Here is a 23,254-nt window from a genome sequence, read left to right as displayed (position 1 = left end):
AAGAAAAGTAGATGAAGAAAGAAAATTATATAGACTGAACAGCAGCTCAGAAAATGAGGCTTGTTCTTATAGCCTACAACAACATAGAGGCCAAGCAGTTTATCATAATATGCAGCATGTATAATGTACAGTATATACAGTGTCAGAAAATGGGGAATGCAACCAGTATGCAAACAGATTGTGCCAGAAGCCAATAGAAAAGAAGCTGCCACTGGAAACAGACTAAACTCATTATTTATAAATTACGGTGATTCAACTCAAAGATCTCTGTTTGAATGTACAGTATATGTGGCCACAAACGTTAGTTAAGTAATGTTTGGAAATATCCTATTTTTACCTAAAACAGACTTAATTTATTTGAGTTCAGACAAATAGTGGGTTTATATATGTGTATGTTTCAATTTGTTTAGTTTTTTTCTGCTTTTTTCTACAATTTCTTCCAATATTTACATACTGACACTAGTATCAGCTTCCAAGCACATGACAAATAGTTTATAATTCCACTCATTTTATAAAATCAGCTCATCCCTACTCAACAGCAGCATAAACTGACTTTATTATAGGTACACCGATCCTTATGAGTGGCTCTGTGTGGCCGAGCTGCAATCAAAAGCTCAGTCGATCAGCAGGTGGCACTCTCTGGCTTCAGCACGGCCACGTGGATATTCAACAGGAGCCGCGAGTGGATGTTTCTCCGTCTCGCTGTCACCCAGACGCAGACGCACACCACACACAGACCGACAAAACACACACACACACTCACACACACGCACGCACAGCAGCCAGAGAGAAAACTGGATTTCATACTTCAAAGTCATGCATAGCACTTTGATGGGCTAGGAGTGTGTTTCAAGCACCCTTCAAAAAAAAAAAAGAGGAAAAAAAGAAAGAAAAACACACATACAAACACAGACTTTCCCGTTAGTGCTGATGCCTAATTGATGCAGTCTCTGTTTTTCAAAGGGCAAAGTTGATGGCTGAATTTTTAATGACTGAAAACAGGGGGGAGATGAAGGAGAGGAAGTAGAGAAAGTAGAACACAAACGAGGCCATATGTGTTTAATAACGCACACTTTTAGAATTGCTGCTGTGAATCTCACTATAAGACACAGACAAACAGACAGACAGACAGAGAAAAAGAGAGATTTATTCCTCAGCAGAAAGATTAACAGTGCAAGGTGAAACAGCGCAGTTCTTAAAGGATCGAATGCCCAGCTATTTCGCTCCTGTGTGGGCAAGCACTTAAGATCTCTCAGAGCGCCGGCTGAGAGGTACTAGACTCTGATTTAATGTGCTTCACCTACACTAATCTGCATACAAGGAACACTGCACAATGTCAGGAACAAGACATTTAACACTGAGCATTTCCACAGTTTTTCTCCTTACCTGTACTGACATGCATCCGAAATGACATGATACAAATTAGTTCAGTACATATGATTTAGTGAGGAGTACCAAATCTGTTATCAGTACAAACCAAAGAGGACAGCTTTGCAAATCTTGGCTGGATGGTAGAGTCACCTGGAATTCAGGCTTTCAGTTAACAGCTGTGCTGAACTCGTTAAGAGTTAATTACTTGAATTTCTTGCCTCTTAATGTGTTTGAGAGCATCAGTTGTAAAGTTGTGAAGAGGTAGAGTTGGTATACAGTGAATAGCTATTTGAGTGATGTTCTAATACATATCACAGCAAGAATTACTCAACTAAGTTGTGCTGTGCTGAAACTTGTCAGGAGATAATTTCTTTCCATCAGACCATCAAAAAAGAAAAGTTATGATGAAAGTGTCGCTCATCAGGACCACCCCAGGAAAGGAAGAGCAAAAGTTACCTCTGTTTCACAAGATAAGTTCATCAGAATTACCAGCCTCCGAAACTGCAAGTTAACAGCTTAACCCCAGATAACAGCAGCTAAATGCATCATTTTTGGTTTGTTTAACTAATTTAAGTTACTACATTATTCCTTATGTGTTCCTTCTTAGTCTGAAGTGCTATAAGATTTTGAGGGAAAACACAGCACTGACATTAGACTGTGAACCAAAATTAACTGATGATCAGTGATGGTTTGGAGAGACATGTCATCTGCTGGTGTTGGTCCACTGTGTTTTATCAAGTCTAAAGTCAGTGCAGCATTTTCTCGCAAAATCTTACAGCACTTCGTGCTTCCCTCGCTGACAATTTTTATTGAGATGCGGATTTCATTTTCCAGCAGGACTTGGCACACTGCCAAAAGTACCAATTAGTCTTATATAATATCCAAATTTTCTGAGATACTGATTTTTTCATAATTTCATTGTCTGTAAGCTATAATGTGCAATACATCCATTTTATATATGAACTTCACATTTTGAACTAAATTACTGAAAAAAAGTACATTTTCAATAGTTTTTTTTTTTTTTCAAATTTTTTGACAAGCACTCGTATATGTAATTTTTATTTTCTGTATATGGGAGCACTGAGAAATCAATAAAGCTTTGCTGCAATTACACAATGCAGCTAGCCTGTGGCTAATATGACTGTAGGACAAAGGAAAAAAAAGCAGACGACTCGGCCAGGGCATGGTGATTCACACCTCTGAAGCAACAATAATAACTTAAACAGGCATAAAGCAGTTCCCCTATTCTCTTATGGTGGGCTGCATTTAGCTTCCAGTGGAAAGACCCTCCAGTTGCAGAGTTATTTCAAAACTTCAGTGTCTGTGTCCTAAATAAACATGTTCCATAAGCATGGCTATGAGTATGAGCTTCTCTGTGTGCGTGAATGTGTCACATGTTGTGTACACTAATAATGCCCATTTACACTGTTATTGTGTCTCATGACTTTTGCCATGTCCTATGGAAGCTACAGACCTGTCCACTGTGGATCGAAAAATTTCCCATACAAATTCAGAAACTGGCACCCACTTTCTATCTGTCCTTGCTCGAGCTTCGATAATTCACATCACCTTGCCATGAGCACACTGGCCAGTGTTCTGCCTCACTTACAGGATAGCACCTCACAACTTACCCAGGTGCGAGCGTTCCCAAACCATCCCTGAGGTAAAACCTCATAGTGAAGTTACATCCTGCTGTCTCATGACTTTTGGCATGCCAGTTTATGTTGGCTTTGGTCAATGCTAATGCATACAATGCTTTGCAAATTGGCTTTGGCTTCATTCATCAAGAGTTGTAAAATCAATAAAGGAAAGTTCTGGTGAAATAAAAGCCTAACTGGATGAACTCACCTGACCAGATCGGTCATACAGGAGCCCACGACCACAACGCTCACCTCTTCAGTCATCTCCTAATAGAGAAACAATGATGTACAGTGAAAATCTGCTTAGAAGTCAACAATTTACCACATCAACCAAAAATTAAGGTTCTATAAGGGTTCTTTGAGCAATGCCATAAAAGAACTACAATTGCTTTCTTAAAGAAGCACGTAAGGAACCTTTAAAAACTTTTAAAAGGTTTTATGAACCCTCACTTGATGTAAAGATTATTTATCAATTTAAAGGTTCTTAACACTCTAGAAACACATCTCTAGAAAAATGTGTCTTGTTCACAAAAGTTTGACCCTTATAAGAACATCCTATAAAGGTATTTTATTCCTCTTTTTTTCAATAACCCAACACCCTTCACCCTATTTGGATTTTTGTTTATTTTTTTCTGAAAACTAAGATCTCAGATTTATGGAATTGAGTCTTAAAACATATTTCAGGGGGCCCTGCACTAACCAGTGTTTTCATTGCATTTATTTGCCCAAAATGTTTAAATGGAGACCATCACACAATGGATGTTCACACCAAATGTTTAAAAGACGCTACACTCCTCAAATATGGCTGAATCATCTATTATTGGAAATGTAAATATTAAAAGAATTTAGATTATTGAATTTTAGATCACAACTTCTTGTTTTTGATTGGTAGACAATATAAAAACATTAATTAAAATTAAATTAATGGTAATTTTTTTTTGAGCTGATAATTTGATGGGATTTGCAAACATATTTAATATGAATTCTTCATAACAAATGTAATGTTTGTAGTATACCGTAACAATTTTATGCTAAATCTAAAAACCTGAAGTCTGTACAGATGCCTTCTCTCACATAAGACCATAAGACACGGCTCTCCACACTTGAAAAGTGGGACGTAACTGTGATCTGAGATGCTGTTCTGCACAGCCAGCATAAAAACCATTTGGAGGGAAGAGAGAAGACGAAACATGCAGTGCTGTGATTTGGAGCCGCAGTGGAGGAAGTAGGCCTGAATTGCACTTTTCAAATAGAGCGCACACTCCAACCATCCCGATGTAGGAAATGTTTTCAATAGGTTAGAAATAGCATTAATTGTGCTCCAGTTTGGACATGTGCCTATTGCACCAGAGGTGATTATTTCAAGACTGCAGCATGTGACTGACAACAGCCAAGAAAATCCTTCATTAATTCAATCCCTTGCATGTAGGCTATGCATGTGAATGGTAGTGTGCTAATCTGCTCAAATCTCCCAGCCGTCCTAAGACACTGTGAAAGCCTGGCCGTCAGCTATGGGACAGCCTTGATTTTCTAATCATCACTTATACAGTATTCTGTGCACAGTCTGCAGTATATTAAAAAAATAAAAAATGAAAACATTTGGATCAATTGGCGTTCACCGGCTGGCGTGAACCAGTTCGCTCTGAAAAGGCTTGACATTTGTACTTAGCAATTACAATCATGTGTAATACATGCATACACATATATGCATACATAATGCCTATTGTGTTTATTTAAAACAGGCCTAAATGAAGAGTAAGAAGAATAGCACGCATTGCAAATTGAAGAAGCCAATCCTTATCCACGGCTGAGAATTTAACATGCCATGCAAATCCCTCTGTTTCTTGCACAGGAGAGGCTGTGAAATGCTTTAAAAAGGTGCATGACGGCCTTTCAGAGCAGACAGCCGTGCACGGTCAATCAGCTAGTGCGAATAAAGATGTCATGTTGATTACGTGGGTTTAAAAAAGGCAGAAACAAAAACAGGGGAGAATAATTCAATGATATGCCTACGCTTATCTAACATCTATGCTTAACCACAAAAGCCAATTCATCACAATAGGGAGGCATTACTGCTTGCATTGCTACAGGAATGCTACCGTTCTCTCACAGCTGTGAGATACTGTAGAACCACAGAAACCACCACAACTGATCTGTACAACGAGCTCACAGCTTGTTTACAGCTTAGCAGGGCTTATTCCAAGTGTCAGGCACAATTAGAGTGAATATACTGCGATTAGTCCAAAAGAACTTATGATCGCTTGTAGATAAAAATCTTCTCTCTCCATTTTTGCATTTTTTATGTTATGATATATTGTGAACCTGAAAGATCTAAAGTTTTTAACATAGTCTAAAAATTATATGATGAAAGGGACCAATGTAAATGCTACAAAATGACTTTGACAATTGAAATTAATATATTTTAAAATGACTTCTAATTAAAGTTAAATTTTTTTAATTTTGCTACTGTAGGACAGAAATGTTATACACTCATCATCATCATCATAAAAAAATGTGGCACCCATTTTTTAGTTGTCTCCCCCAATACGACCAAAGTGACGAGTCTCACTTTTTTCTAGGTATAGACAACCAACAAATCCATGTGTATTGGGACTCTGTGATTAGACTGCCCACATAAACAGTTTCTTGCCAAGAGTCACATGTCCAGAAGGTCTGGGGTCATGATGTGAACTAGGGCTGCACAATATTGGAAAAAATTTACATTGCAAATCTCCTTTTTTAAACAATATATTTTGCAATATTAAACAATGCAGGGTCCATGACATCACCAGCCCTGGCCCCACCCACATGCTGTCTTTTACGAGCACTTAAAACCCAAGGAAAATAAAAAAACAATGGTAATCGGCCTTTATTTAGGCATTTAAATGGATTTTTAAAAGTTAAATAAGAGAGTTTTAATTTCTGGGATTAAAAGAGTGAATTCAGCTATAACTGGAAATATCTGCACAAAACTGTGCTGAACTGAGGTGCACAGCTTTCGATGAAGTCAATGCTGTTACCTCATGTGTACTCCCTTCCCCCCCACGCTCCCCCCCCCTTGCGCTCCCCTTACTCGCATGTCCTGTGATGTGACTATTGCACATGCGCACATTGCGATGACGATCGTGCAGCCCTAATGTGCAATTTCATGCAATGCCATATCATCTTTGGTCTTCAGTACAGGTGCTTTAACAGCTCAACGTAACAATAAATGTAAATGTCCTGCAACCAGTGGCCCTATTTTTTTATGCACACTCCTAAGCACTATTCCAACAGGACAATGCTCGTCCTTGAAGACACAGATGCTATGCCATGGCCACCTAGCTGTATCGACAGATCTATCCCTGTTTGGAAATGTATGAGCTTCAAATGCTATTGAATGTACTATCAACACTCAACCCCTACTGCAAAATCTGCAGGAACTGTGCGAATATTGTAGCTGCATTGAATGGTTTATCGCAGGACACCATTAGGAACCTCTGCAACTCCATGCTGAAACATCTGGCATGTTGCATTACACATGCATCACACAGTTCTTCTGTATAAGTAGCTCAATTAATATTGACCATATCAGCCTTGTTAATAATAATGTATTGTTTTTATAATAATAATTTATTAATAACGTATTGTTCCTGGTAACCTTTATCTTCCCTCCAAATAGCATTGCAATCCGACCCTTCCATACGGGCACAACTATTGTTTTTATGATGATTGTACTTTGAAGTTTGCACATTAGCATTGTTGGTTATGAGTAATCTAATTATCTAATCTAATAGGGTTGCACACTATTGGAAACAAATGACAGTGCAATATTTTTGTGTTCTGTGAAATATATTGCAGTATTACAAAATACAGGGAAGTCAATGTTCGAGTATGGCATGCTATTAACCATGAATTGTGAATTATTTTTTTAGAAGGGCTTTTCACAAACATTTGGACATACAGTAGTAGTTTCCCAGACAGGGATTGGGCCTAGTCTGGAGATTTAACATTGTAATGATAATATAATCTACAACTAGGCTTAATGCCTGTCTGATAAACAGACCTATAAGTGTATATAAATATTAATCCCAGCACATGATCATCTAAATAATTAATGTATGACAATCTTTCTTTCACTGCTTCAGAAGCCCACTACTGTTGGTTCAGAGTGTTTTTAGACCAGTGAAAGCTGGAGCTGCAGATGTAGAAACTTCATCAGTATTCAGATGGATCTGTAGTTTGTGAGAGGAACTAGCGGTTGTTAAAACTGCATGAGTGACAAATCTGTGAGAGTTGGCAACCCTGGCTTTGTAAGGCCAGATTGTAGGTGCTCACACATCCACTTTAGTTGCCACAGTAACAACGAACATGCCAATCAACTGTCTAGGGAGGGACCGACTAAACTTAGCTAACTGATCATTTTTATATCCTTAGACGGGAAGAGTACCTTTCCCAGACATTATTATTATTCACACCGCCCAGCTGCACAGTACCATAGTCCAATTAGGCAAATCATTTCACAGTTCAGTCTTTGCAATGCAACTGGCTTGTTTTCTAACGTCATATAAGACCTTCCTTACAATTCTTTAATTACAGAAAGAATAAAACACATTAAAAAAGTTAAAAGTAACATTCCGGTTCTGATCAAAGTATAACAATTTGATGTTTAGTTTTTGTGACTGCACTGCGTTCTTACCTGGGCTGCTGTTAACTTGTCGTTTCTGAGGCTGTGCAACAGAGGTAGCTCTTGGTCTTTCTTTCCTGGGGCAGAGATGAGATGAGACCTGATGAGAGTTTCATCATAACAATTTTGGTGGACTTGAGGATAATTTCAAAGCTCTTGAAATAGTTCAGATTGACTGACCTTCATTCCTTAAAGTCATTTTTTCTTTACTTAGTTGAGTTGTTTTTACCATAATATGGATTAGAACATTACTCAAATAGAGCTATTTACTGTATATCAACTCTACCTCTTTACAACTTTACAACGGATGCTCCTAAACACATAAGAGGCAATAAATTCAAGTAATTGACTCTTGACAAGTTCAGCACCGCTGTTTACTGAAAGCCATTCCAGGAGACTACCGCATAAAGCTGATGTGCAAAGCTGTAATTTTACCAGTTTGTTTAACACTATGGACCCTATTTTAGCAATTATCAGCACACTGGTCAATTTTTCATTGCGCAGCTTGGTTTAGGGCGTGTTGGCTTTTTCAAATATTTTTTTCTCCCAGTGTCATTAAAGTGTACACAATATGTGCTACAGTATGCAAGTATATTAAAAATTAAAAATTATGTTTAAAAAAAGACATACTTAAATCTACTTTAAAAGCACGCAAAAGCACAATCTAATGATTTATGTTGTATTGCCATTTATATATATGTAGGTATATGTTTGAGTAAAATGAACATTGTTGTTTTATTCTATAAACCACAAACAACATTTCTGCCAAATTTTACATAAAAATATTGCCATTTAGAGCACAGGGTTCTTGCTTCATTTTAAAAGGAAAATGTAATGTTTTTTAAGACCTTTTTAACTCCGCAAACCTTAGTTATCTCCCCGTTAACGTTAGGTAGCTCTCTGCTAATGTTAGTTAGCTCTACGCTAACCTTAGTTATCTCCCCGTTAACGTTAGCTAGCTCTCCGCTAATGTTAGCTAGCTCCACACTAACCTTAGTTCTCTCCCCGTTAACGTTAGCTAGCTCCCTAATAATGTTAGTTAGCTCCACAGTAACCTTACTTCTCTCCCCGCTAATGTTAGCTAGCTCTCTGATAATGTTAGCTAGCTCTACGCTAATGTTAGCTAGCTCCACACTAACCTTACTTCTCTCCCCGTTAACTTTAGCTAGCTCTCCGCTAATGTTAGCTAGCTCGTCACTAACCTTAGTTCTCTCCCTGTTAACGTTAGCTAGATCTCCGCTAATGTTAGTTAGCTCTACGCTAACCTTAGTTCTAACCCCGTTAACGTTAGCTAGCTCTCCGCTAATAAATTCAGCTAAATGTTAGCTAGTTCTATGCTAACCTCAGTTCTTTCTCCAGTAACTCGTGGCTGATGTTAGAATGTGCTTTCCCACTGGCATTAAACAAACCATCTAAAAATGTAATAACTACAGTAAATTTACAGTAAATTTAAATCAATTTAAGACATTAATTATCAAGATTTTAATTTAAGACATTGTAAGAATTTTTAAGGACCTGTGGGAACCCTGAAGCATTTATTTGCAGAAAATGACTGAAAAGATGCAGAACTATCTTTAAATATAGTTTAATTGCAATTAAAATATACTTAAGTTGCCATAAGTTGCTTTAAAATAGTACATTTAGTATGTATTTAAGTACGTATTCATTTAATAATTAATGCTACAAGTATGTACTTTTCCATGTTAAGTATGCTTTTAATCAGAGGTGGAATGAATTACATTTACTCAAGTTATTGTAATTGAGTAGATTTTATGAGTAATTTGTAATTTTTAAAGTAGTTTTTAAAATAGGTAATTTTACTTTTACTCAACTACATTTTGACACAAGTAATTTACTTTGCTACATTGGAAACTCCCCGTTACTGAGTAAAAAATAAAATGCTGGGGGAAAAAAACTAATTGTATGAAATAAAAAAAAAAAATTGTCACGGATGCTCGCGCGTGGAATAACGAGGCAATAACGTCCTCATGCAATACAAAATGTGCCCCGCCGGACAGAGCTGTTCAGCTTTCAAAACTTACACATCAAACCTGCAAAAGCATGTGGTGTAAGTACTTTTATCATTAAACAATCGGCTTAAATGTTAAAATAAACATGTAAATAGCAGTCAAAGCATAGCAATGGCAAGTTAAAAAATAATAATGAACTGTAATCTATAAAATTACAGTTTATAGTCACCTATATTACCATAACTTTTTAATAGTAAAGAAAATAAATGGATCATAGAAACCTATGCCACTTGTTCTTGAAAATGTTTTATGGGGTGGTCTGAACAAATACTGCCTGAAAGGTCCAAATTATTATGTGGAATAATAGTTCATTAAAACAGTTTAATTATTTTTTTTTTTTTTTTACTTTTTTACATGAAAGAATTTAATTTTAAAATTAGTACTTTTATACTTTTACTCTAGTAGATTTTTAGATGGGTACTTTTACTTGAGTAGAATTTTAGCAAAGTAAAGGTACTTTTTTCTGTACTTTTTCCACCTCTGCTTTTAATATACTTACATGCATTACTAAGGGTAGTCAGTGTATCAGCACAGCTGTATAGTTAATGATTGAGATTCAGTGCTAGAGAAGGAAATACACTAACCTGTGCAGGGGAGTCTGGAGGACTGGGAATGATCAGGTATGGGGGTTAAATCACCTGCTGCTCTCTAAAAGAGCTGTCAGTGTGTGTGAACCTGAACCCCAAGCAAAGTTCACTTACTGAACCTCAAACACACACACACACACACACACACACACATACACAAACCCACGTGGCTCTGAGAGGAGTCCTTATTCTCTCCTGTTTTATTAAACATATGATAGAAATTACTTATAAAACGCACTGCAGCACGGTTACACTATTTTATACAGCAGATATGCCTATATTTAGCTGAGCCTGAGTCCAGCTCCTTCAGTACAGGCAGCCTTAGCCTAAACCTGAACCTGAACATTGTGGTGCAGGCATTATTGTAGACAGCCCGTTCGCAGAAGGACCCCAAACAAACAGCAGTGCAGGAAGAGAAGAGCATCAGCTGAGAAACAGCAGCGAGTTTTCCTGATAAAGGTACAGAAAATAATGCACACAGCGCGGATTATTACAACAGCAGCACCGAAATACCCGAACAAGACCTGTAAAAATAAAGAGAGCAGCTTTAACCGGCTTTAACAGGGAGAAACAGATCTGTTAGCAGCCTGTTAGCCTAGCTGCATAGCCTAGCTGCATAGCCTGACAGCTAGCCTCTGCTAATGTTTACAGCCAGAGCTTTAAAACAACAATATTTATTAAAAAACACAAAACCACTGAGAGAGTGTGTTCAGTAAATGTAAAGGGTTCTCTCATGTTTCTCTTCTAATGTTTATCTCTGAAGCTAGTTAGCTAGCTAGCTTAGTTAGGTTAGCTACTTAGTTAACTAACCTAATTAAGTTAGCTAACTAGCTAACCTAATCACAGCTCTGGAACAAATGAGACCACATACAAATTATGAGTTTCTTTAATTTTACCAAATTGAAAACCTCTAGATTATACTCAAGATGAATGAATTGTTGCACCAGGAGTGGCATAAGGTTATCCAAAAGCAGTGTGTAAAACTGGTGGAGGAGAACATGCCAAGATGCATGGAAACCAGGGAAACCACCAAATATTAATTTCTGAACTCTTAAAACTTTATAAATATACTTTATAAAAGTCTCTTGTTGGTTTAAGTATATGAGGTGTTCATGGAATTTGTGTATGTAATGTGTTTGAATGTGTTCGTTTTTTAATTATTGTATTAGTTTTGTAGCATTAGCAACTGTATAAAAGTATTTTGTTGGTTGACTTTAACCGCCTTTAAGAGTTAGACAGACCTCTGTTAGCCACATGTTAGCCTAGCTGGATACCTGACAGCTAGCCTTTGCTACTGAGCTCAACCAGAGCTTTAAAATAACAATATTCATTAAAAAAGCACAAAATACTCTGTTTATTAAACTTAAAGGGTTTATTTAAAGGGTTTTGCTATTAATGTTTACCTCTGTAGCTAGGGAGCTAGCTAGCTCAGTTAGGTTAGCAAGTTAGTTAACCTTACTAACCTAGCTAGCCTATTATATAATCTGAGGTTATTGTTATTAATACTAATAGTGGTTAGTTGTTTAAGTAGTTAGTACTAATTTTGTAGTTCTAGCTACTTCATAAAAGTATTCTTTTGGTTTAAGTATATAAAGTGTACATGGTGTGTGCATATATATGTATTATTGTTAATAAAATTAGCTAGTAGTTCTATTCATTATTGCTGGCAGTGTGGTTCTTTATTTGACAGTGTTAATTTTTTGGTTGAAGTATATATGAAGTCTACATGAATTGTGTGTATATGTATAATGTGTCTGTACGTATCTGTACATTTTTGTAACATTCATAAATATTGTCCTTATTGCTGGCAGTCTGGTTACTGATTTTATCAGCCAAAAAATGCTCTACTATATTTGTTTATTTTTATTAGTTTTAAAGTTCTAAAGTTAGTAGTGTCTTGGCCTATCATGATAACTAAGTTATCAACTTATCATATAATAAATGGACATGACCTCAATAATATTTGATAATCTCGATATTGTCTTTTGTATTGTCCCTAATATAGGTGTGCGTTAAACCCTCTTTTATTAAATTTAAAGTTTCAATAAAACAACAGTTCTATTGAAACGAATACAAATGAATAAAAAAATGCTTAAATTAATATATTTTAAAGTAGCACAGACAGTGTCAGCCAATTGTAGTAGCCTGGTTATTATTGCTTGGTCCTTTTCCACTGTACAAAAAAAAAAAAATCACCAATTATCAGTTTTATACATTGGCCAAATAGGCTGATATAATTCCGATATCATTGTGCATCCCTATTAACAAGGCATTCGTAAATCTGCCTAGCAGTACAGTGTTTAGTGTAGCTGAGATACTTTACATTTAGATGACTTTACAGTGAAATGATTAAAGCCAGCAGTACATTTACAGCATTTCTAACTAATATATGGTTTATTAAGAGTGTAGTTGTATATATATAACCACCCACAGCCCCCATCTTCCAAAAGAAATGCAGTGTTCTTGCTAACTACACTACACTCACTATTCACTGTTCATTTTACTGAAGCTAATATGAGACTCTAACAGTTCATTCTGTATTATTGTGTTATCCCTCAGCAGAAGATGAACAGTCTTTCTCCAGAAGTGGCACTGAGCCGGATCTCTCCTGAGCTGCGGCCTTTACTCTGCAGTGTTGTTCGCAATGGCCGTGTTGGGTTGGACTCCACCAACTGCCTGAGGATAACTGATCTTAAGACTGGGTCAGTGTTTAATGTCTTTTATAGAATGTTTCATGTCTTTTATAGAGGATGGTTGTGTTGTGAACTCTACTCTTCTTGGAAGCCTTAAGATTTGATGTTAAAAGCTTGAGAAAAACAAAACAAAACAGGGAAACGTGGTGAAGTGAAGGTGTTAAATAATCATTTGATACAACCTGTCATTGTTTATTCTGTTATGTTGCAAGGTCCTTTTGTGGTAGTTTTAACTAATCCGGACAGAAACTAAAGTACAATTACATATGTATTCGCTCTTTAAGTCTCAAAGCCTTGATAATTATCTGATGTATTTGATCAGGTGTGGTGGGGATGGTTATAGTTGAAACATTTGAGGGCAGGGGGTGCCTAAGCCTGGGATTTAGGGTTGATTGTAATTTAAACCATGAGCAACATTAGATACTGATGTTTTGGTTTGCACATGAAAAGTTTGCTGGAAAATGTATTTAAAAAATATTTTTAATATTTAACATATTTAACAGTCAGTAAAACAACAGCATTTCTTCGGAAAACTTGCATTTCTGTCAACTTCATTATCTAGCGCAAAAGCAAAAACATAAATACTATAAATTAACTATAAATATTTTGACTGATTATTTCTTTGCTAAATTTAGGAATAAAAAGGGTTTCTATGTGCTTTTAGGTATAAAGTGTTGGTTTCCCAGACCCTGACTGGGCCTAAGCTTACTTTACCATATATTTATGAGTAGTCTGTGCAATATGACCACCATTTTCTTTACAATATTTTCTTAATTTCAGCTGATACAGTATCACAAAAAAAAAAAAAAAAAAAAAAATGAATGTCTATACCTACAAACGCATAAAATATTATTATTATTATTATTAAAAAGTAATTTACATATAATGTGCCCCATAATGGAATGTCTTTCAATATTGAGGTGTGTAAAAATATCAGGTCACTTTTGGAGACACATTTTGTATCCCAGTATATATTAATATTAAATTATTTTCCAGCTCTATTTTCAATGTTTTAAGTCCATTAGCACTGCAGTTTACTCAGACTAGTCTTAATCCATGCCAAATGAATCAGTCAAAAGTAAGAGAACTGTCCAGTTATCTAATCACTCATGTTTTAATCAACTTTACTTTCGTTGTTAATATGTTATAAAGATGTAATATAATTATATATAATAAGGTGTAATATTTTTTCATTAGTATATTTATTTTTTTAAACATCTCACTGTCACTCTTTTACTTGTAGTTGCACATCACTGACGCCAGGACCCTGCTGTGACCGATTTAAACTGCACATCCCGTACGCTGGAGAAACTCTCAAATGTAAGTTGTAGACATTCTGCAGCAGTTCTTCATTAGCAGGGGAGCAACAGGCCAAAGTGTATAAAAATATTTGTGCATTCCCAGAGCTGGTGGACTGGTGTAGAGTTTACCAAATATAGTTTCAGGAGCTCAGAGATGTACCCTTGATGCACAACATTGGCATTTTGCTATTTCAGATGACTTTGTATAATGTATCATTAACAGTTTCAGGGTTCGTACGGGTGCTTGAAATCCTGGAAAATGCTTGAATTTTAACGTTCTGTTTTCCAGGACTGGAAAATGCTGGAATGTTGTAGAAAGTGCTTGAAAATGCTTGCATTTACTACATTTACTTTACAACAAATAACTATCTGACTAAATAAGTTAGCTTAAAGAAAAAATTGCAGAGCGTAAAAAAAAAAAGGTTTGCTCAAGCATTGATGTACTACACTGTTTTTTGCACTATTTTACTTTGTTAATTTTTAGTTTACTTAGTTTAATTTACTTAGTTTTATTTTTTATTTATTATTATTATTTTTTATTTGCACAGCACTGATAAAAAGCGTTACCTCAAGGGTACTTTTTTATTTTCTTTTTATTTGTTTTTTTACATTTTCAATATTTTGTGCTGAAAAAACTTGAAAATGAGCCTTGAAAGAGCTTGGATTTTACCTTGTAAAAGGTGTATGAACCCTGCAGTTTATTAATTCACAAAATAGAACAATATGGTCACTCTTATTGGTATACTTTTATCAAACCTGGCTGAAAATGTACTTCAATTGTATTTAGGTTGATTCTTATGTTGCTATTATTCACACATGCATTTGGTAGAACATTAAAAGAGCAGTAAAACAACAATCTGATTTAAATACTTACATGACTTTTAGGTTCTCATGCCCGCCTTTTTATTTCTTACTCAGAGTTATTAAAGGTTTAAACCATCCTTGTAATTATATGTAAAATTTGACTTTGGCAACATTGTAGCTCTTGTTCTACTGTACTGAACGCAGGCTGACTTTTAACACAGCCAATGGCAAGAAAGAATTGCAGCCATCCAGCAGTATTTCTTGTTTGGTTGGAAGTGATGCCAGTCTATGGGAAAGTACATCAGGCAACTGTTCTTCTCATAAACCTTAGTTTTATAGGATAGGGGATGTAGGAAAAAAGCTTGGCTTTGTCTCTTAATCAGAAACAGTTCTGTAGTTACTTTGATGTTCTTGATGCCTTCAAATATCAGCTGTGTATAAAGCCAAGTGCATATTATGCCAAGAGTGTCATATCATCAGTGTGTAATAAAAAGGCCTGTTGGAGTACTTCCCAAAGATCTTTTGTCCTGGGTTCACACTACCCTGCACAGTTTGTACAACTCTCTGACATACTGATCGAGCTCATGAGCCCAATAAGGGCTCAGTAATAAGCTTACGAGTTTTATTACGTTGTTTAGGGCGGTAATAGTAGTAATAGTTACTAGTAAAAGAAACTGTTACTTGGACTTTTTTTTAAAGTTATATATTTATAGATAGATAAAGACACAGAGAGGGGAGAAAGATACAGAGAGAATCAGAAAGAGAGACAGAATAAGAGACAGAAGGAGAGATAGAGAGACAGAAAAGAGACAGAGACAAAAAGAGAAATGGAGGGGGAGTGAGAGAGACAGAAAGAGAGACAGAGGGGGAGAGAGAAAGTGAGGCAAAAAGAGACAGAGAGAGAGACAGGAAGAGAGATACAAAAAGAGAGATAGACTGGGAGTGAGAGACAGAAAGAGAGATAGAGGGGGTGAGACAGAAAAAGAGAGAGGGGGTGAGAGAGAAAGAGAGACAGAAGGGGAGAGAGAAAGAGACATAAAGAGAGATAGAGGGGGTGAGAGACAGAAAAGGAGATATAGGGGCAGAGAGAGAGACAGAGAGGGAGAAAGAGATAGAGGGGGTGAGAGAGAAAGAGAGACAGAGGAGGGAGAGAAAGACACAGAAAGAGAGATAGAGGGGGTGAGAGACAGAAAGAGAGATAAAGCGGCAGAGAGAGAGAGAGACAGAGGGGGAGAGAGAGACAGACAAAGAGACATAAAAAGGTAGAGGGGGAGAGAAAGAGACAGGAGAGAGAGAGATAGAGGGAGAGAGCGAGAAAGAGACAAAGAGAGATAAAGTGGAAAAGAGAGACAGAAGGGGAGAGAGAAAGAGACAGAAAGAGTGATAGAGGGGGTGAGAGACAGAAAAAGAGATATAGGGGCAGAGAGAGAGAGAGAGAGAGAGAGAGGGAGAAAGAGATAGAGGGGGTGAGAGAGAGAGACAGAGGAGGGAGAGAAAGACACAGAAAGAGAGATAGAGGGGGTAAGAGACAGAAAGAGAGATAAAGCGGCAGAGAGAGAGAGAGAGAGAGACAGAGGGGGAGAGAGAGACAGACAAAGAGACATAAAAAGGTAGAGGGGGAGAGAAAGAGACAGGGGAGAGAGATAGAGTGGGAGTGCGAGAAAGAGACAAAGAGAGATAAAGTGGGAGAGAGAGACAAAGAAAGAGACAGAGAGATAGAGGGGGAGTGAGAGATAGAAAGAGAGATAGAGAATTAAAGAGAGAGAGACAGGGAGAAATAGATAAAGGGGCAGAGAGAGAGGGAGAGAATTAGAGAGAGAGAGAGAGAGCGAGAGAGACAGACAGAAAGAGAGAACATTTATTGATCTCAAAGGATGTGTAGACATTCAGTATTTTGACAACATAAAATAAAGCAACAAAATGAGATGAATACAATGAAAGAACACAGGAAGTATAGCTAGAGTACAAAGAGTACAAAACTGGTGGAACAATTCAGTAGATTATGCAATCAGCCAATAAACAATACCAGTAGGACTTGTGTGGTCTCCCGTGACTTTTGCAACTTCCCATGAAAGCTAGTAAACATTGTACTGACCTGTTATGAATATATGTGTGATTTTCTGTTTTGTCTGTTCACACAGACAGTTGTAGCCAGATGTCGCAGGTCACAATCATTACTTCTCAATGCCCTCACTGTCCACGGTGGATGGTAATGCTTTCTATGGTAGATGATCCCAGTACACATGTGACACTGTAGATTGAGTAATGTTAAATGGCCACACAACTTAATGTAACGTAAATGTAATAGCCCATCCATCTGACACCCACTATCAGGCCTCAGTCCCGTATGAGCACGCTGACCTGTGTTCAGCCTCACTCCTCACAAGATATCACCTCACAACTTATACAGACGTGGGCGCTCCCAAGCCATCCCATGAGGTAACACTTCAACAGGATCAATTTAAATACTGCTATCCCATGACTTTTGGTATGTCAATTTATTTGCACGCATGGATTTATTAATTAATTTATTTTTTTGTTTGTCCTTTTGAACTAGATTTAAGCAGGGGTTTTGCAATACCAGAAGTTTTCTTTTCTTACCGATACAAAGAATTGCGTCATATTTCTCAATTACAAACAACGCAATGACCAGGAATTATAAGGAAAAAAGTCTTATTTGGCTGAATATCAAGAGACAGTTTCCTGGACACTGACCAAACCTAGGCTTGGCCTAAATTGCAGTGAATCACCAAGTAAAATAAGTGTGGGCTCAGTATGGTATAGACTAGAGCTTTAGTGGGGAATTCCATTGGCTTTCCAAACAGTTCAGTGGTTGAGTTGTAAACAAGTCATTTAGAGTGGGCTTGGTGTGAAATGGTTTATTATAGAGAAAATTATGAAATTGTTGGGGATAGAAACCAGCAGCCACAGTATAGAGCATAGTAAAATATAATATATAACAGTAGTAAAATATGAAAGTCTGGGTAGAAATGTTTATTGGATTGTCCTGCATGTAGCTTTACACCATAAATGTATTTATGACGGTGTTTAAAAATCATAAGAATATTTTGAAATATTTTAATAATAACTTTGGGAAACAATTGAAGTTTAAGGGAATTAAATGTTTCACACTGAATTATACTTTTTATTGAAGTTTTTTTTTTATTATTACTTTTATTATACTTTTTATATGTTTTATTAAGGCTGTGTATTGGCCAAAAACGGTCAGTCAGAAGTTACATTTTCTGTTACATTGAAAATTGGGTAAAACACGTCAATACTTATTTTTTTCCGTTTAACATAGTAAGGAAGAAATAGATTTTCATTCATTTTTTAGATTTTTTTGTCTGCACCTCACAATCAGTATTTTTTAAAATATGAAAAAAGTGAATTCTCTTTTTTCAGATTTTTTTTTTTGCATCAAAAATGTTTTAAATCATAAAAATCTTAGCCATTGTTAGACTGCCCTATCTGTTCTAAAACCTTATGCTTAATTAATTATGATTTATTTTGTTAATTCCCCTTTTTATTTAAAGTCCCTCATCTTTGACTGACTGTCTACTGCAACCACTATTACGTTGATGATGAGCCATCAGACAGCATTTCTATTATACGGATGAGTTACTGTGGTGGCTTGTTAGTCATTTTTCTATAATTGTGCTGTTGACTGTGTGGCACCCGACCACAGAAAGTAAGAAGAATCTTTCAATCCGTCCAGCCTGGCCGTGGTGTGGTCATCACTTCCAGTCATCCAGTAGAGCAATGCCGGGTGTGACAACTCCATGGTGTTACTTAAGTTACTTAAGCTGATTTTACTCATCTCTCTGATGGCAATGCAACAAACAAATCTCGCTTTGATTTACAAATACGCCCCTGAGGATGTGTGAACGGCTTTATTTGTGATGCTTCCAAGTACCACGAATCAGCGAGAAGCTGTTTAATGTTACCAAATGGGGCTTGATAGTAATTATAACTCAGCAGAGATCTTAATTGAGTGTTCCGGTAATAGGTGTGAGTCATGAGGCTCTCAAGTAGCGTTCCTTCTGGCGAACATGTGCTCTTAACAGACTGACTCGCTTACAAAGCATAAGGAGGAAGAACAGGAGCCTATAGGTAGACTACACATGCCAAAAGTCATGGGACAGCAGTAGACCACGCAAATTGATCATAAAGCTTTAACATCAGGGGAAGGTTTAGCTTAGAGAAACCCCACAACTGTATATGTTGTGAGGTGTCATCTTGTTATCAAGGCTGAACCCTGGCCAGCATGCTCATGGCAAGGTGACGTGTATTATCGGGGTTGGAGTGAGGCCTGATAGTGAGTTCCAGATGAATGGGACATTTCTTTTCCATTTCCAAAGTTCATTCCTCGATCTATAGTGTCACATGTGTAACAGTATATTTCGCAGAAGGCATTACCTTCCACAGTAGAAAGCAAAATGTGATAATGTGGCATGATTAAAAATTCTAGTCAGACACCGCCATTCACAATGTGAACAAACAACTCTGACTAACCTCTGATAGAAAACACATCCCCATTCAATGCAGTACACCCCCACACACACATTCCACAGTTCAATGCTTTGTTCTTTAGCATTGTAGGTGGCAAAAGTCATGGGACATGATATTAGTACCTTTTTTCTTTATTACTTTATTTTATCTATTTTATACATTGTAGATTAATATTAAAACATTAAAACAGATAAGGGACACATATAAAAATGATGTATTAAACAGTAAAAAAAACTGTGATTGTCCTCCACAATCCCCTGATCTAAACCTAATGAACTGAGATGATGGTGTGAGATGAGCTGGAGCTTCACAGCGTGAAGGAAGAACAGCAACTATTGTTCAGCACCTCCAGGAACTTGTTTAAGACGCTGAGGAAACTATTCCAAGTGACTTTCCTCATTAAAGAGTGCGCAGATCTGTCCTCAAAGATTAATGTATAAAACATATTCTGGTTTGTTTGACACTTCCAATTCCATATTTTGCTTTAGAACTTTAATATAGTCTTCAATATTAAATTTACAATGTGAAAAATCATAAAAGAATGAAAACACACTGAATGAAAAGAATTGTGTCCAAACTTTTGACTTGTACTGTATATGAAAACTTCTGTCATAGTGTAATTGTTACTGTACTTTAAAAACTACTGTCAAAGTGTAATTGTTTCTGTAATTGGTGTGTAAGAGATTGAGAATCGATACATTATTAAAAAATAAAAATAATTATCAAAATACTTAGATATGTCAATAACTTTTTTATTTATTTATTTAAAATGTTTATTTTATGAACAGGACAAATAAAAACATCTGGCCTCTGCTGTACAGTACATATCAGCATTAATAATGCAGCATATGAATTTAAAGTTTTATTTCCAGCACAATATCAATGACTGGTAATACAGTACAAACAGTTGTCAATAACTTTTTTTTACCCCAAGTACTGATGTTGGATGATTAGTTCTGCCACTTATTCTTGTCCCCAAAGTAGTGGATGGAGCACCATCGGTTCAGAGAATACAGATCCGCTGCTCCACAGCTCAGTGCTGGGGGGCTGTATACACTCCAGTGTGGATGCTCTATTCTATTGTTCTTATTAATGTTCTTCTCTTTTACCTATTCAGGCCTTGTGGTTGCAAATGAACCCCTGTGTCAGTTTTTTTTAGTTCTGGCTGAACAATTTAGGTACAGTTTAGAGCAACTGTCTATCCACATAGTGTCCACAATCTACTGGTAGTTACAAAGTATTACAAAGTTCAGGATTGGAAACTGGAATAAAAGTCAACATTTAAAGACCATTAGTCTGCAGGGGTTCCTGTGTGGTTTCCCATCAGAACAAAATACAATGTTTTAAAAAGCAGTAGTCAGAGATATGGGCCTTGTAAACATGTTTCTTTTTTTTTTTACGATAATTCCCTTCATTATTGGTGTTTTATTATCGGAAATGTCTTAGCTGCCTTTCCGGCTCACCAATAAACAACTAAAGTCAATTTAGGAACAGATTCCTGGTTTTAATTTCACAACAGCCAGTGGCTGACAACTCCTAGATGACTCAAGCCTGTTTCATAACTCCCAGGCTTTCTGAGGGTGATGACTTGCTTGGACATCATTCACTCTGTTGTTTCCCATTATCACAGTTATGCCTTCAAAAAGAACCTTCTGTAACAATCGAATTGCACATTTGTTTGCTTGTTTATTGGTTTGTTGACACATTCATCATCAGAATCCATCCCCAGAACAATTATGTGGGTGTTCTCTCTGATTTATATTTAATACGGCTGCTGTAGTCAACAGGAAATATTGAACTATCAGCTCTTATTGTAAGACATTAGCTTTGTGAGGTCTCTTTAATGCTCGTAATGGCAGCACCTCTATTGTGTAGCACCTCTACTGTGGCCGTCTCTAATTGGAAGGTGGAGGAGATGGAGTATGCATTAGTCAAAGTTTTTTTGCTGATGGTTGATGAATTTGAAGTAGGCCTTTCTGTTGCCGCTTCCTGTGGAAGGAAATCTGTTTGTTTGTATTTTTTTGGAGGCGATGAATGCCCTGGCAGCGTTAGCACCGTGTTAGCGGCTTGCATGCACAAGCATAGTGCTCTGAATAGCACCAAAGTCTTTATAGTAACTCAGTTCATTCGGTGACCATGTTGAGATAATAAATAAGGGCAAGACCAAAATGCTCTAAACCAAGGGTCTAAATACCATTTCAACATATTTTAAATTACTGATAAAATCACAAAAGAAGCACTATTAGTTTTCAGTATTTGCTTTTATAATGCACTAAAAAATATATTTTTTGGCTTGGTGTGGCTACTTAACTTGCACAGATCTCCATATAAAAAAGCACGGGTTTCCACACTAGCAAGGTGTTCCTCCTCTACTTGCAGCATAAGCAATAAACTGATCGGCTCTTTTTGTTTGGACAGGACTTTATCCTTGAATGGATGTTGAGGTGAGGATTATGAGAAATCCCAATACTATTTCAAACAGTGGTTGGTCTTCTCATTAGTAATGTCTCTGATCACAGAGAATTTCTCTAAAGTGCCCTTTTTACTTTTTGACCTCATTCACCTAACACTTTGCACTTCCCCTGTTTTGCATGTTCACTTCTAGGGGTGGTGTATCCCAATTTTTGTTTTGATAGAGTAGTTGGGTGAAGAGTTAGGGCTACATCCAAACTGATTTTTCAATTTCGATTTTTTTTTATGCTCTCCAAATGGACGGTTATCAGAAATGTAATGTAGTTTCAGTGTATTACGGCCCTTTTTTTATAACAAGCATACAAAGTTTATCTCTTTATCTAAATTTCTTGATCCACCTTAAATGCAGTTATTAAAGCTGCTGCATGATTTTTGGTGGAACAGAAAGAATCAAACAAGGTGCTAACAAATAGTTAACCTTAGCTTCCTATTACAAGGCAGTTGAGGTGGGCAATGATACATTATTGTCATATCCCCACGCCACCACCTTCCCCTTTATAAAGAGATATGATGTCCCATACTATGCACCTATTATTTGCTTTTTGATTATACCTGTATTAATGTTTCTTTTTAATTAACTGTTTTTGCACATGTTACATATTTACATGACTTATGTTTACTTATTGCGTATGTAAGCACCATACGATTGCTGCTCAGTTTCTTTGTAAATGTTTTAATGACAGTTGAAATGACAAGTGGTATGAAAACAAGTGGTATGAGTACAGAGGAGAAATGGGGTTGGACTTTTACAGGGTAACTAAACCCCCTGATTTTAACTGACCCCTCCCTCAGCTCAAATTTGAAAAATGAGTAGCTTGGAAGGGGCACAGAATGATGTATGGGTTTAGGGGCGGGGAAAATAGCAGAGTTGATTGGGCTGGGCAGTGTGCCTCGGATAGAGGTGAATCTCATATGGTTGGATGTCACAGGGGGTGGTATTATTGATAGACTGATTTGCATATTTTTGTAAGCACAGTTGAACCTGCAAGGGTGCTGCTGATGCAAAAATTACTACAATAAAAGCATCTTTTACATTTCAGCTATTAATGAAAACAATATATGGTTTAGGGTTTAGTGCCATTTTAAATCATTGCCTGAAGCCCTACCTTAAGGGGAGCTTTATAAATCTTTAGGACTAGCTCTCCCATGACAAAGCAATACTCATCATCATAGTTGGC

At 36.7% G+C, this 23,254-nt stretch overlaps 2 protein-coding genes across 5 annotated transcripts in view; one reads left to right on the top strand and one right to left on the bottom strand.

The window, feature by feature from the left end:
• rbks (ribokinase) overlaps nt 1-10,449 on the bottom strand; it is a 54,087-nt gene extending 43,638 nt beyond the window's left edge. The window contains exons 1-3 of one of the 3 annotated variants that reach the window (XM_049463502.1): nt 10,292-10,449; nt 7,690-7,754; nt 3,220-3,278 (exon numbers count right to left, since the gene is read on the bottom strand). In XM_049463502.1, the coding sequence (XP_049319459.1) occupies nt 3,220-3,275 (56 nt within the window). In that variant the 5' untranslated portion in view covers nt 3,276-3,278; nt 7,690-7,754; nt 10,292-10,449. Of the gene's footprint in view, nt 1-3,219; nt 3,279-7,689; nt 7,755-9,019; nt 9,043-10,291 lie in introns of those variants that run through there. The other 2 variants (XM_022673195.2, XM_022673196.2) reach the window with 2 other exon arrangements.
• Nucleotides 10,450-10,648: 199 nt separating this feature from the next.
• The window catches only part of babam2 (BRISC and BRCA1 A complex member 2), a 185,190-nt gene continuing 172,584 nt past the window's right edge, over nt 10,649-23,254 (top strand). The window contains exons 1-3 of one of the 2 annotated variants that reach the window (XM_022673194.2): nt 10,649-10,753; nt 12,857-12,996; nt 14,231-14,307. In XM_022673194.2, coding sequence (XP_022528915.1) covers nt 12,860-12,996; nt 14,231-14,307 — 214 coding nt within the window. In that variant the 5' untranslated portion in view covers nt 10,649-10,753; nt 12,857-12,859. Of the gene's footprint in view, nt 10,754-12,853; nt 12,997-14,230; nt 14,308-23,254 lie in introns of both variants that reach the window. The other variant, XM_022673193.2, reaches the window with a different exon arrangement.

Source organism: Astyanax mexicanus, chromosome 14, assembly GCF_023375975.1.
Source record: "Astyanax mexicanus isolate ESR-SI-001 chromosome 14, AstMex3_surface, whole genome shotgun sequence".
NCBI classification, from domain to species: Eukaryota; Metazoa; Chordata; class Actinopteri; order Characiformes; family Acestrorhamphidae; genus Astyanax; species Astyanax mexicanus.
This window is presented reverse-complemented; position numbering and strand designations above follow the sequence as displayed.